Source organism: Stigmatopora nigra, chromosome 17 (assembly GCF_051989575.1).
Source record: "Stigmatopora nigra isolate UIUO_SnigA chromosome 17, RoL_Snig_1.1, whole genome shotgun sequence".
Taxonomy (NCBI): domain Eukaryota; kingdom Metazoa; phylum Chordata; class Actinopteri; order Syngnathiformes; family Syngnathidae; genus Stigmatopora; species Stigmatopora nigra.
In genome coordinates, this window is record NC_135524.1 from 7,764,538 (window position 1) to 7,779,027 (window position 14,490).

The 14,490-nt window shown below is 39.0% G+C and overlaps 4 protein-coding genes across 5 annotated transcripts in view; 2 read left to right on the plus strand and 2 right to left on the minus strand.

The window, feature by feature from the left end:
• The window catches only part of ass1 (argininosuccinate synthase 1), a 28,184-nt gene extending 26,493 nt beyond the window's left edge, over positions 1-1,691 (minus strand). Inside the window, exon 1 of the mRNA XM_077737163.1 lies at positions 1,533-1,691. The gene's annotated coding sequence lies outside the window, so the exon portion shown is untranslated. The remainder of the gene's footprint in view (positions 1-1,532) is intronic.
• Positions 1,692-2,452: 761 nt separating this feature from the next.
• Positions 2,453-7,681, minus strand: surf4 (surfeit 4). 2 transcript variants are annotated; one of them, XM_077737828.1, is made up of 6 exons: positions 7,345-7,681; positions 5,780-5,966; positions 5,273-5,349; positions 5,146-5,189; positions 4,865-5,051; positions 2,453-3,643 (listed from the first exon to the last, which is right to left on the minus strand). In XM_077737828.1, exons 1-6 carry the CDS (start codon positions 7,390-7,392, stop codon positions 3,377-3,379), a joined length of 810 nt encoding a protein of 269 aa, XP_077593954.1. In that variant the 5' UTR covers positions 7,393-7,681; the 3' UTR covers positions 2,453-3,376. The 2 variants fall into 2 exon arrangements, with proteins under 2 accessions (XP_077593954.1, XP_077593953.1); XM_077737827.1 differs by lacking the exon at positions 7,345-7,681 and adding an exon at positions 7,042-7,182.
• Positions 7,682-8,428: 747 nt separating this feature from the next.
• Positions 8,429-12,501, plus strand: psmd5 (proteasome 26S subunit, non-ATPase 5). The gene is made up of 10 exons (XM_077737191.1): positions 8,429-8,670; positions 9,356-9,500; positions 9,730-9,843; positions 9,915-10,043; positions 10,213-10,316; positions 10,566-10,708; positions 10,773-10,964; positions 11,045-11,154; positions 11,232-11,372; positions 11,997-12,501. Exons 1-10 carry the CDS (start codon positions 8,498-8,500, stop codon positions 12,249-12,251), a joined length of 1,506 nt encoding a protein of 501 aa, XP_077593317.1. The 5' UTR covers positions 8,429-8,497; the 3' UTR covers positions 12,252-12,501.
• A 311-nt stretch (positions 12,502-12,812) lies between these two features.
• timm10b (translocase of inner mitochondrial membrane 10 homolog B (yeast)) lies at positions 12,813-14,225 on the plus strand. Its single transcript, XM_077737578.1, has 3 exons — positions 12,813-13,044; positions 13,500-13,595; positions 13,808-14,225. Exons 1-3 carry the CDS (start codon positions 13,018-13,020, stop codon positions 14,066-14,068), a joined length of 384 nt encoding a protein of 127 aa, XP_077593704.1. The 5' UTR covers positions 12,813-13,017; the 3' UTR covers positions 14,069-14,225.
• Positions 14,226-14,490: the final 265 nt, after the last annotated feature.

The following is a 14,490-nucleotide window of genomic DNA, read 5'->3' on the forward strand; positions in this document are numbered from 1 at the left end:
TTGCACAGCACTAAATGAGGAGGCAGAAAGATGTTTAGACGTTTAAATACAGTGCTAACTCTGGTTCTGAATGCTTTTACATACAAAATGTTCAGAAAACAAAACACATTGATATTGCACATTACTGTTCCAAGATACAAAAAAAAATGTCCAACGTACGAAAGATAAAGCAGAGTACAAACAGATACTTTGAAATGTCAGTGTTTTAGAGTTGCTCTTGGATGCCATCTCTGGACGTAATTGGCAAGACAGGCTAACTTGTCACTCATATCACTCACCATATCCAGGCATCTTAGCCCCATTGACACCTATTTATAACCATAGGCGCAGTACCCATCTCCCCTTGCACCTGTGAATGCATCACATCACCAAAGTGAAGTGATGCTAACTCTATCCGATGTGTTTTCTTTTTAAATTGTCGTGCTGAAGTTGGTTTCTTAGTAGCTCTCTTCATATGCGGACTTAGACTGCTGCAAAAACCAGCCTGTTTAGCAAAGGAGCCACCATGTCTAAGAGTAATTAGTGAGTACAGATAATTATGACCCCCGTTGTCTCTCTGGCGGTCCTGATTCTTGTGCCGCCCCCTGTTTGTCACGAAGCTGTTTCTTTAGTTTTTGCTTAGGGTGCAGCGTGCATAACATACTTTGAAGTTCTGGGTTTATTAGGGTAGGTACTGCATTTACCAGCAAATTAGCTGCCTCTATGTATAAGGTATGCCCTTAAAATTTCCTTTAAAATCATTGTATTGTAAAATTTCTCGTGTATAAGCCGCCCCCTGATTCACATTTTTCACCTGGTTCATGGTTTTAATAAGGCGTACTTTGAATAAGGTGTTACTTTGAAGGGAAAATCTTAAGAAAAATCATCACACGTGGTATTTCTGAAATACTGTATGAATGTAAAGCACATTATTAAGGTCAATATTATAAGGAATTAATTCAGTAATCAGTTGGTAGTGTTTTGAGGACCGTAGAAAAAAATATAAGAATTTGCATATTGAGATCAGCTCTACTTAGGAAAATTACACTTAATTCATTTTGTAAGTATGAGTACAACTGTACTGTTTTAAATAAATGTCAATGCCCAACTAAATGCAAAACTGAAAGTTCGTAATGGCTGAAGGTTGTCAACAGGTTGTATCACTTCACTTGTCAATTTAGACAAAGTAGCAATAAAATATTGTTGTAAATAATAGGAATAATTATAGAAAAATTACCGAAATGTCTCACAACATTCACAAACGCTGCAAAATATAATTGTCATAATAATATATAAATATATGTATGCATTAATAACCAAAATTAAGCGCTACAGCAGGTAAGTCATCCGCCAAGTTATTACTTGAAAATTAATTCGTAATATGCACACTAATCATAGAAGAAAAGAAATCTGGTGACATCGCCGAAATGCACGATGGTCGTATTTTTACGCAACTCCTGTAAATGTGAGCCGACAGAATGCACTATCCCTCTTAAAAACTCAAATATGATTCAAAAAATGCATTTATGAGGGAAATGAAGGATTAAACTCACGCAAAAAGATGCTGTTCGAAGTCGAAATGTCACCCTGTCTCTGGCGTGAGGACGAGCGAGTAGTACAACTGGCGTGCTTCTCTTACTCTGATCTTATTGGTCCTCACCATTGTGATGTCATAAATTTACAATTCTCCCATTGCACATGAACTTTACATTGAAAAGAGGCATTCAAATTCATAAGGATTTCCACCATAGACCGCATATATAAGACTAGATGTCTGATGCGCGGTGCGATGCAACTTAGACGCGCGTCCTCGTTTCTCAGGTCTTTTTGCATCGAAGCCACTCTCTTAATCCAAATCAATGTATGTGTTTGAAATAGCTAGAAATTGCTCATTTCTTTAATTGGTTGACAAACTGTTTTGGTTTTAATAAATGTCTTGCAGTAAATTACTGCATACTTGAAATAATACTCAGTTTAAATCATGAATTCATTCATTTTCTGAACTGCTTTATCCTCACTGTGGTCGCGGGGGGTGCTGGAGCCTATCCCCAAGGCGGGGAACACCCTGAATTGGGTGGCCAGCCAATCGCAGGGGACGAGACAGACAAACAATTAACCTACCATGCATGTTTTTGGAATGTGGGAGGAAACAGGAGTACCCGGAGGAAACCCACTAAGGCCCGGGGAGAACATGCAAACTCCACACAAGTTCCTTATAAGAAATTCTAAGGAAATGATTTGTGCTAAACCAATTTCCTCATACGCAGCTGGGGATAATGAAAAAATCTAATTCAAGATTTCATATCTTAACACTGTAATTCAGTGTTTTAATTCAAAAAGAAACAAATTGGAATTAAAAACAAGTTAAATGAGAAATACATTGAACATTAAAATGAATTAATACCAAAGACAAAACTTCCTTTACTTTTCACCCATGTTGTGCATCCAAACCTTAAAGGAGACAATCACTCTGTCGCTTGTTGTCTCTTTTTAATTTTCTGCTATGAACCTCCAAATCGAAAGGAAACACACAAAAATCAAAAATACAATATAAACTTCTGAAAATCAAAACACAGTATACTTTATTTTGGGCAAAAACAACAAAGCAGAGTGACCCAAAAACAGTCTGCTTGGTTCTAATTGCGCTTCAAGATGGCAAAATATGGCATATGACAGAACAGGAGGCTCCCACACATCTTACACAGTTCACTAGACATACGGAAGCAAAGTGCTCGACGACGAGTCCTGGCTCTAACAACCGCCAAGTGATTTTAAAACAGAGCACGAGATTTCACCATTTTGTAAATCGCAAGCAACCCACTCCCTCCCCCCCACCTCAAGTCGACAAATATCCATTTGGTGAATTTCCATGTCATGAGTACAGTTTAATTTCCCACATTTTCTCTGGCAGAAGGGATTTTTGATTCGTGTGTGTCCTTTTCTTTTTTAAATTTAAAGCATTTGTAAACATTTTGGGTTCCCGAGAGGAACTACGTTTTAAATCTCAAGTTGACGGGGAAAAAAAAGAAACAAAAACTGCGAAATCGCCATCCTAAATAACCCCAATAAAACAGGATATGATGTTTACCCTTTTCTTACAGGACGGGTAGAAATTTTAACTTGAAATATACGGGCCTTTTCATCTTCCTGCCATGGGGAAACAGAGTTTAAAAAAAAATACACTGTTTTAATGAGAGCCATGATATAAAGAAACAAAAAAGGGGGATCAGTGTCTCAGCTTGGGCCCCCCTCCCCCAAAAAAATAATTGAAAACATATAGCATAAACCCTGTGTTTCCAGGTGAAACAATAGTTAGAAAGTGGGATTGGGGAGGGGTGTTTTTGGGTCCTGGTCGGTCGGTCGATGGTGCTATGTATTATTTTTCTCCCCTGCCTTTCTACCATTCTTTCTTTTTCTCGTCCATGGACACCCCGCCAGGCCCGAGGGCCACTACCAACAACAGGCCGCCGATGACAGAAGTGGTCTGGAAGAAGTCGTACTTGAGGAAGTCATGCATGGGTTTGTAGGCGGGGATGTTCCAGAAGGCGTTGAAGTAGACGTTCATGGCGAGCAGCCACACGACCAGGCTGAGCGCCGCCAGCTTGGTTTTGAAGCCAATAGCCACCAAAATGATGAGGGCGGTGCCCACAACGTTTTGCAGGATCTGGTGAAGAGAGGTATAGACGTAAAAATTGATTTTATATTCAATGAAGTTCCTATTTATATATTTTTTCTTACATACTGAATTTGGGATTTTCATTAGTATTCAGTCCTGGGTGTTAAAAAAAGAAAAGTTCGGAAGCATATATAATGAGAAAAAAGGCTATCCGACATTAAACCATATAAGGTTAATGAAATAAGGCTAAAAAAAAATTGGGTTTAAATACAGTGATACCTCTACTTACAAAATTAATTGGTTCCAGAACTTGTTTTTGTAACTTGATTTTTAGTAAGTAGAGCAGCACTTTACATTGAAATAGCATAATTTATTCCTCGAATTTTAATATTGGCCACTATAAACCCTAAAAAGATTAGTATTCTAATTTTGTATAAAATATGTTTTGAAAAATATGTACATTAGTGCCATGTATATTTAGCATTGTATATGGATTTCATGCAATACAATATAGTTAGCCTGAATAACTTTTTCACTACTATTGTTATAAACATTAAATACATTTGAATTGTAACTCAATGGAATTTAGTGATCAAGTTTCATTACCGTTCAATCCAGTTAAACTGTGGGGTGTCAACGATCTGACAAACACAAAACTTTAAAAACCAGTTTTTCCAGTACAATTAAAATGGATCCTTTTTGTTTTGTTTTTTTAGATGAGGCAGAAAGCAAATATTGTATGCAAATTTCAAATGTTAAAACTTCTTAGTGAAAGTAAAATTATGTTTTATTCATTCCTTTTTTGTGGACACCGAAGACACAGCAAATGATTATTTATGTTATTAAACACACATTAGCCATATGAATAATGGTATTTTTCATGTTTTTGTAAATAAATAAATTTCTCAACGAATATGTTAAAATGTTAACAAAAACATCACAGAACAACTATTAGTCGCACATTTTTTCATAATTTGCCTCGCCCTGTGACTTGTTTTTTTTCCCACTTTGTCGCCAACAGCTTATGTTGTTTTTTCAGGCTTAATATATTACATCAACCAATTGGACTGGTGTTCCATATTTTCTTTTTACTTTAACGTATAATGTTGTATAACTTCTACTCCAACTTGCATATTTTCTTCCCTTTTGTTATGTATTCTTGCCTAGTAGGACTTATAAGTTGGAAAAATACAGTATTTGATAGTGTGCCACATACTGATTGACTGGGGAAAGGCAAATATTTTGAATTGACACTGTATGAATACTTACAGACAAAAGGCTTGTGTCAAAATGAACCAGAGACATGAACATGAAAACCAGCAGAATGCGGCCCCCCAGCTGCATGTACTGCTTGGGCGAACTCTCGCCCATGGACGGCACTCCAGCAAACATGCTCTTCCCTTCCGAGCGCGACTCCGCCAGCAGCAGCAGGAGACCACCGCCTAGGGCCAGGTTTCTACAGAAAAAAGGCAAGGGGGCTGTCAAAAGTAAGGTGGGGGGAAACTACTCCCAAATATTCATGTGAACATAGATAAAAGCGCGATGCCTACCTCATCAAAAACTTGATATCCCATAAAATGCTGTAGCCAATAGTCTGGTGAGAAATACATGAAGATATTTCAGAATAGAGTTTCACAAGGTCCACAGTCACTCTTACTATTTTTTTTTTTTGCTCACCTGTAGCGCTATGATGCCAAATAATCCAAAACAGGCATGTTGTACAAAATTTCTACTCAGGATGAGGATGCAGCCAACTTTTAGGATGCAAAAGAGAAAACAAAAACATATTACTAATGATACTTTACAACCACATTACATAGAACTGTTTACTGTTTATTGGAGCTGCAACATAATAAATAAAATAATAATCGCTACACTAGAAGATACATTTCAAGTATTCACGCCAATGTACAAAATAAATGTTATTTTGAGCATAAACATCTTTTTGTTGTTGTACATTATCGTTTTTCAGTATTAAAAAATATTTATTTATATAAGTAAGAAATTAATGTAATTACATTATTATATTGTAAAAAAATATTCTGCAAGACTTTGTTATCCTACTACAAATACTTGATTAATCAATGACTTCAAAAGACTTTAATAATCAATTGCTGCAGCCCTAACCAAAATGCATTTCTTGATTGTGCTTGTGTACTTGCATGTTATTGCCTTTGTACTCACCTAGCTGGCCTAATAGATTAATAAGCACGAAGCAGGTTGCCAGGAAGTAACCAGAGTTCCATGTGACCTCAATATAGTCCCGCTGGTCGTTCCACTGGAACCACATGCGGATGCCATCTTCCAAGAAGGTGCTAATAAGGCACAAGCGTGCCAGATGAGGCAGGTACTGTTTGGTCACCCGCAGGAACTGTTGAAGAAAAAAAAAACAGTATGGTCAACTTCAAAGCAGCTTACATCAATTTAAGTACTTGTTGACGGAATGACAGAATGATCGCGTGACAAGAACAAACCACGCCTATTGATAGCAGGCTAGTGGACTACAAAAATCTGTACTTCATTTTGAGGGGTGTAACACCTTGTTTTTTTGTGGGCGGAGCCAAGGCAGCAGAGAAAATTATAAGTGGGACCTCATTATAAAGACTTTTCTATTATGATTTTTACGATGGAATTCATTTACCAATTCATTTTCAGTCAGAGTCACAGAGGGCGCTGGAGACTATCCCAGCAAAATTTCAGGCACAAGGCGAACCATTCAAGCTCACACTCATACCTAGGGGCAATTAAGAGTGTCCCACCAGCCTACCATTCATGTCATTGGAACGTGGGAGGGAACAAACCGGACGGAGTACCCTGAGGAAACCCACGCAGGCCTGTGGAGAACATGCAAACTCCACACAGCTGGACTAGCTTGGATTCAAACCCAGGAGCTGTGAGGCCGACACGAAAACCATTCATCCGCTGGGTCGCCCTTTTTGGGGAATTATGTGAAAAAAAATATGGTGTGCAATCATTTCAAAGACAGTTTGCAGCATTCAAGTCTCATGTGTTGCTTTGACGCAAAAGTGTAGCCCCTCCCAGTCCCGGCGGCCACGTCAACACAAACAGAGCCTGTTAGCCAATCAGCTTTCAACAAGTCCCCTCCAAGACTGCAAGGTGAGGCATGAATGGACAAAATGGGAACCAATCCAAATACGATACGACCAAATAGTCCCCGTTAGGTAGTTTGTTACTTTTTAATTTCCTCCAGTGGCTAAGTAATACATATAGGACAACGTAAACTGAACCAATATGTGCAATTTCCATCTCCAAAACACATTTGTGCCCATAGTTTTATCGTTTAAAAAGTAACTCGGAAAAATACACGCAGTGGTGAGGAACTAGTGTGAAGGATTGACGTCAATGGCAAACGACTGCGTTATTTTTAAATCGCGTACAGTGTTATTTTCGTTATAAAGTGATAATTACAATGGTCGAAACCGTACCTTTTGATACCGGCTATTATCTGTCTCCCCACTTATCGGCACCGTCTGCATCTTGGCTGCACGACAAACGACAACTTCTCCCCCGACCGAAGTGTAAGTGGGTTTTGAAAAAGACAGAACGAGAAAGACCGTCGCACAACTGGTTTGTCACGCCAATTAACTCCACCAAAAGAATGCGACTAGTTCATCTGGCTTGTCGGGTAACATTTTAAAGTCAAGCCGTCATTCGTCTCTCTCCGAGTAAGAAGGGAAAAGTCGCGTTCAGCGGGGGGCTAGCTGTCGTGTGCTAATAGTTCAACTTGCCTGGTCTGCCACGTCTTCGGCCGTGCTCATGAGATCTTCCTGTCCCATGTTTGTCGACCAAACGGCTGGTTGGTAGCAATAATAAAGGCTTTATCTGACACACTCTGGATGTATTGTTGTCTTTGCTTGTTTAAGACTTTCCTCCACGTTCACGTTATGGACTTGGGAAGATGCGTGTGCCGAAAAGAGACTACGGCTCTTGGCGGTGTGTAGACAGTGAGGAAAGGCCGCCTCCACCCCACAATGCACCGCGATTTGACGAGACTCAAGCCAGAGGTCTGGTCCTCCTACTCCGGTCCCTCCTCCCAGTCGTAGGCAGCAGCCTTGCCGCTTCTGCTCCAGGCTTGTGCCACGTCGGCTCTTCTTGAGTGTGACGCTGTGATTTCATGTGTTTTTAGGAAAACCACAAAGGAGCAAAATTACGCTTTTACACCTTTTTTTAAAACCTCTACGTCAAGGACCTTTTGGACAGAGAGATCCATATACAATTGATATTTTCAAAGAGTATTCCTTGAGAGCCATACTCAGAATTAAAAAATAAAAACATGAAAATCTGTGCATTTATAAATAATTTATTTTGTCAACATTGTTATGCTGTTATTAATGAATCAGTATCAACGATATCATGCATGCAGAAGTGTACTAAAAAACTAATGATCAAAGTGGGCGGCTCGTTGGAGCGAGTGGTGAGTGGCCTCACAGCTCTGGGGTTCTGGGTTCAAATCCAGGGTCGGTCCACCTGTGTGAGTTTGCATGTTCTGAGTGAGTTTCCTCCGGGTACTCTGGTTTCCTCCCACATTCCAAAAGCATGCATGGTAGGCTGATTGGACACTCTAAATTGCCCTTAGGGATGGGTGTGTGTGCATGGTTGAATACATTTTAAATGTTTTTTTTTTTTTATTTAAAAAACATATTAACTACACTGCTGGGGAAAATATGTTTACAAAATTGAGTAATTTATAGCCAATTTAAAGTACTACTACACGCTCCGGGGACTCAGTTTATCAAATGGCACTGAAACAAAATGGCCAACAAGAGTTAACGCCACTCACGTTGGATCATAGAATTTAACAATCTACCTCTATCTATTTGGGTTATATCTATGTGCGAACTATCCAGTCAGTGGACGTTACCGATGTAAACAGACCAAACCATGGCGTCCACCATTGAGAGTTTGCTAGAAGCCATCTCCGACACAGAAGACCCGATCGAAGAGCTTCAATGTCTTAAAACTGCACTTTCATCCATACCTGCAAGCTCCTTGGGCAACATTGTTAGTGGACGTCGCTTCGAACCGATCTTTTCCTTGTTGTACTCAGATGAAAGGTTAGTGTGACTATGTTTGCCTTCTCATTGTTTGGATTGACGCACTTGTATTTGTATTTTGATCGTGCTGTATAACAATCCAAGACTTTGGGATCTACACAAAAAAAGTTTTCTTTTGCATTCTAGAAGTGAAAATGAAGTTGCAACATAATTTGATCTATTAACACAATGAGAAGCCTGTTAATATTTGTGTATAATGGATATGAATTTATTTTAGGCCAAATCACATTTTATTTTTGTGTATTTATTTTTTAAATTAAATGATTCGCACAACATGAAATTCATGCACTTGACATTTCATTACCAATTGATATACAATGTAAACAACTCTCAACTACTCACCAGTTTTCATCATTAATATTATTGAAATCATCAAAAGTAAACTTAACTTACCACAGTGGTTGCTCACCAATGCTGTCATCTTCAAAACCAAAGACTTTGTACTGGATACAACCAATTTCCTGTGTGGATCATTCCAAAACATGCTGCAAAATCATTTAAAAAAAATGAAGTATTAGCATCCACACATAAGCAGCACAACTGCCAACAGCATATTGTTAGAAAACTGAAATCAAGTCATTATTGTTAGACTCCCGTATTGCTAAAAGCTTGATTTTTCTTCAACAACTATTTAGGATTAAAACATAATGAATGACACTCGTATTGACAAGTTGCAAATTGACAGGGAACAGGTGGAGCTGTGCGTGGAAATCCTCCAGCACATCTTAATGGCCTGCAGCCCCCTGCAGGTAGCTCAAGACTACAGAGTGGAGCTGCAAGCGGGTCTGAAGCACCCTGACAGCAACGTCAAAATCCTGGCTTTGACTCAGGTAAACAGCAAATAGGCAGCTACAATCATAATTAGTATTGTATTTATTTGACATGCATGATTAGGGTTAGGTGAACCTATCAGATATTATCAGAAGAAACATGAAGAAAAAAATGTATATGAATTGGATTAGAGCTCATAGCCTCAAATTCAGGTGACTCAAACCTGGATGAAAATATTCGTGTAGATTCTAAAAAAACAAAAGATGTAATTTGACTATCACCGGTTAGGTGGGTAGAATGGCAGATAACCCGGACGCCACCGTGGAAATCCTCAACAGCCGCAATGTTATGGGAAGTGTGATCCACTCCATTGAGGAGGAAAACATGACGGTGGCTAAACAGGTTTGATTCCATTTCTGGGCCTTTATTCCTTTTAATTTTGGCTAATTTTAACCCAATGACTCCTTCTGTAGGCCATTCAGGCTTTGTCCAGACTAAGTCGTTCACCAACCTGCTTGGAAAAACTGTTCCGGGGAGAATTGCTGACCGTTTTAAAGAATGTGATGACCGTAAGCGACATCGTCCGCTACAGAGTCTATGAGGTACGTTAGAGAAGAAAAAAAAATGGAATGTTTGGAAATATAATTCAATTTCTGACCTGTGAATGGATTTTCATACTTTGCTGAAGTCTTGAAAAGCAGTTGAAAGAGAGTTTTTTTCCTGGTCGCTTATGTGGAAACAGTTGTATATTGATTTCCGATTTGTCCCCAGCTGGTTGTGGATGTGGCGACGATGGGCCTCGATCACCTCTCGTTCTGTCAGGTGATATTAAATGACCTCATCGCTGAACTGACGGGAGACGATGTTTTGATCAGGTAATTACACACATGGAAAAAGTCATTTCTTTCATGATAAGTTTGCATAATCATGATGCATGTGTCAAAATAGGTCGTTTTAAAATCTGGAAACCTCGGTAGAGGCGCGTCTTTTTTCAAATGAATTTCTGTGTAACATTGAAAGATATATATATCAATATACTTTGGCGATGAGCAAGGTGTTTTCATGCATGGTTTAACTTTGGTCTGAATAGAGAATTTCAAAAAATCAATGTTCTTACTTTTCAGGGCCACCGCCATTGAGATGGTGACCATTCTTTCCCGTTGTGGGCATGGTCAAAAGTTCTTAAATGAGGAGGGCGTCATTTTTAAGTTTTCCAACATGATCAAAGGCGCAGACGAGGATCCTTTCTCCTATTTGTACCTCCCAGGTAAAATTTTCCTCCGTCATGTTGGTAACAGATCGGGCGTGTAACCACTGGATGCTCTCTGCAGGTCTTGTGAAGTTTTTTGGCAACCTGGCCACCGCACGCAGTCCACAGAAGGTTTGCGAGGACTACCCTGTGTTTCTAAACAAAGTGTTTGCGATGGCCTCGGACGCAGATCCCGCCATGGTTGGTGTGGCTCTGGACACGTTGGGATTGCTGGGCTCCACAGTGGAAGGGAAGCAAGTTCTGCAGAAAACAGGTGAGTTTATTTCAAGGTTGCAGTATTTTACTGATAACGGGAAAAAAAACACTGAATAAAATGCAACCTTGTGACATTAGGTGAAAATTTTAAGTCGGTGTTGTTAAGGATGAGCCAGCTTTCGACCTCCGGCGCCACTGAACTTCGAGTGCGCTGCTTGGAGGCCTTCTCGCAACTTCTTACACTCCAGGTATGTGAAATGCAAGTTTGCCTTGGTTGGAAAGAAAAATGTTTTTTTGTTAAAAGTTGTTTGTATACTATCTTAAGCCAGAGCAGCAGACTGAAGACCTCCTAGCGCTGACCGAGACCTGGTTTTGCCTTCTGTCCAAACGCCCAGTTGACACGATCCGTGATATCAGCACTCAACCCTTCCCAGAGCTGCACTGCGGCGCCCTGCGGGTTTTCTCTGTAGGCACTTTCTTAAATTATCACTTACAGCAGGGGTCGGGAACCTTTTTGACGAAAAGAGCCATAAACAATTCAAATTTTCAAACATTATTCCTTGAGAGCCATACTCACAATTTTAAAGTAAAAATACATGAAGATGTGAGCATTTATTATTCATTTCATCACTTTGAAAGTAAAAAAAGTGAATTATTTTGAGAACATTATTTCAATGTTGCTAATCAATGAGTATCAATGAGAGAATGCATGCAAAAGAGCCCAATGAAGAAAAATTATGATTTAAAAAGGCAGAGAGGCATATACACCCTTCAAAAGAGCCACAGATGGCTCCAGAGCCATAGGTTCCTTACCCCTGACTTACAGTAAATAGACAACCTCTCTCAGTCCCGACATGTAGTCATAACAGCCTAAGTTGGTTGAATCTGGAATGAAATGAATTCAGAAACAGTTTCATTAAATCTTACCAACAACTAAATTATATCAGTTGACGGATTAATGTTCAATCCTAAATAATTTCTGTCACTGTCTATGCATGACTTTTGACTCTTTTTGGTCAGCCAAGAAAAACATAGTTGGCGGTACACACTGTTTTCTTGTCAAATTTATCGATAACATTTTCTATTCTAGGCCATCGCCGCTCAGTCATGGGGTCAGCGGATGATGGTGAACACGCCCGGTTTCATGGAATTTGTCCTGGATCGTTCTACGAGTCGAAGCAAGGAGGCCAAAGATGCCAAGTTTGAGCTGGTGGGCGCGCTTTTGACTTCATCTACCGCTACTGATGTGCTAGGAAGCCATAACATCATTGCACTTAAGAGCTACCAGAATGAAGGACCTTACCACGTGTCGGCAGTGGCCGCTGTTGACATGGAAGGAGCCTAAGAAATGTCAAACAGCTGAGATCAAATTTACACAGACGTGCCATGTTATTACAAATGCATTCTCAAAATGAATACCACTGCAGGATACGGTGTTATCTTGGAAATTCATGGACTTTTTGGCACTTCCCTATGTTGAAAAACAACTAATCCTGCAAGTGTGAATATCCTGAAATTAAGACTCTCATACTTACATGCAGGCAAGGTACACATAGGATTAAAATAAATACTTTAAATGTTCCCAAAAGTGTTTCGTGTGTCTCCTTAGGGTGTTTTTTCTTTCTGAAATATTTTTGCCTAATTATTGTTAATAAACAGGTATGAACTATTGCAAAAGAACAATGAGTTGTTTCATCTTACATCAAGAATAACATCCATGTCAACAAAAAAAATTGCCTAAAATTAGCTGGTATTAATTTTTAGAACAAACGTTATTTATTGTTTATAACCTGTAGAATAGAGCTAATAAAAGCACTAGGTTATAGAAATGAAGATAACGAAGTACCGTGCATAAATGATGGGGGTAGCGCTAACGTACAAACTGGCGTGTTTCTTAACGAAGAACACAAACCAACGAAGAAGTCCATACCCGGAAAATAATGAAAATCTCCAAAGGCATGTCATGTCGTCCTAATACTAGCATCACCTTACTTGCCGGGTAGGTTATAGTTGCCAACCTGCGCATCTTACTAAATAATATTAATAATAAAGTTAATAAATAAACACCCTCGCAAAGTTAGGAAATTCGATGACTACGTGAGACGAGAACGATGGATCAAGAGCATCAACTGAGAAACGTAATTATTTTTATATTACATTTTATATTACATTTACACTTGATTTGTATTTATTTTAATTGGCATTTGTTAACTCTAACGATAGCAGAATGACCACCTTGGATGTACATTTTGTAGGTTCAAAATCAAATGCAAGATCAAATTATTATCCATTTTTTAATGCATTTATCCATTAATTTATACACTATATTTGTTAGGGGTGTAAATATACATCAATCTGACTGATATGCTTTTTGATGAATTACTATCGAATTCGATCCAAGGTCAAAATATTGATTTATCATTTTAAAAAATACATATATGCATATATAAATATTTGTCCCCTTGAACTCAACTTAACACTAGTTTTTCTAGTATCCTTGTCTAAAAATATTATATCTCTTATCGCTTATTTGTAAAATGGTTAGTCAGATGCAACCCTAATTTTCTATGGTTTTAATGTTTGTTTTCTGCAGCTGCGAGATTTTCTTATGGTCTACAACCGCATGACAGAGATCTGCTTCCAACGATGCACCAGAAACTTCAACTACAGGAACCTCACTATGGATGAGGTAAGGTTCTGTTCCTACAATTGCAAGGTAACCCGAATTTTAATGTTATAGTCAAAATTTAAGTCAAACTACTTAGTATAAAAAAGGAAAATACATTCAAATGTTAAAAGGGATGCCTTAGTTACCATTATTACTTAAGGGTATTTGCACTGTATGATTTTTTTGTTTAAAATTGTCCGCTTCAATTGTGTTTTTTGGTGGTGATTTTGCAGGAGCACTGCGTGGACAGCTGTGCAGGGAAGCTGATTCGCACCAACCATCGTCTGATGGCCACCTACGTGCAGCTCATGCCCCGCATGATGCAGCGACGCATGGAAGAGATCGAGAAGAAGGCAGCTGAGAACGCCAAAGAGGCGGAAACCACCGGCTCACTCGCACCCGAAATCCCTCCTGCCATCACGCCGATGTCAGGACCATTAGAATCTGCGCAACCAGCAACTAACGATGTCCATGTCTCACCGACGGACACGTGAATACGCTATACCGAGGGAAAACTGGGAGAGGCGTCCCGCCTTCTCGAAATGGTCGAACTTTAATCGGAGCCACTTGCAATCTTGGTGGCTGCGTGCTATGCTTCGTTAATATTTTTATCTGTGTGATTGTAAGGCAAGTGAAATATCTTAATATTAATAATAATAAAAAGTCAATTAAAATGATTGTCCTCTGTTTATTTGTAACATGTTAAAGTTTAGAAGGGACTTAAATTTCTTAACCCTTTATAAGGGGGAAAGCTACAAAAAGCTATCCTTTTGACATTTCACATGTCAGTTTCCACTGTGAGGAACATATTGAGAAATGAAACCCACAAATGCAATTCTCAAGAACCCTTTTATAGACAAGTGGTGGTTACAGTGGACATTACTCAAAGTTTATCCTTAGATCAACTTACTACTAG

Coding starts and splice junctions, on each gene's coding strand:
- surf4 (XM_077737827.1), bottom strand. CDS start 7,092: ATGCAGACGGTGCCGATAAGTGGGGAGACAGATAATAGCCGGTATCAA. Junction 5,967..7,041: donor ATAATAGCCGGTATCAAAAG/GTACGGTTTCGA, acceptor TTTCTTCAACAG/TTCCTGCGGGTGACCAAACA. Junction 5,190..5,272: donor TTGGCATCATAGCGCTACAG/GTGAGCAAAAAA, acceptor ATTTCTCACCAG/ACTATTGGCTACAGCATTTT.
- timm10b (XM_077737578.1), top strand. CDS start 13,018: ATGGATCAAGAGCATCAACTGAGAAAC. Junction 13,045..13,499: donor AAGAGCATCAACTGAGAAAC/GTAATTATTTTT, acceptor TGTTTTCTGCAG/CTGCGAGATTTTCTTATGGT. Junction 13,596..13,807: donor GGAACCTCACTATGGATGAG/GTAAGGTTCTGT, acceptor GTGATTTTGCAG/GAGCACTGCGTGGACAGCTG.
- psmd5 (XM_077737191.1), top strand. CDS start 8,498: ATGGCGTCCACCATTGAGAGTTTGCTAGAAGCCATCTCCGACACAGAA. Junction 9,844..9,914: donor ACATGACGGTGGCTAAACAG/GTTTGATTCCAT, acceptor CTCCTTCTGTAG/GCCATTCAGGCTTTGTCCAG. Junction 10,965..11,044: donor GCAAGTTCTGCAGAAAACAG/GTGAGTTTATTT, acceptor TTGTGACATTAG/GTGAAAATTTTAAGTCGGTG.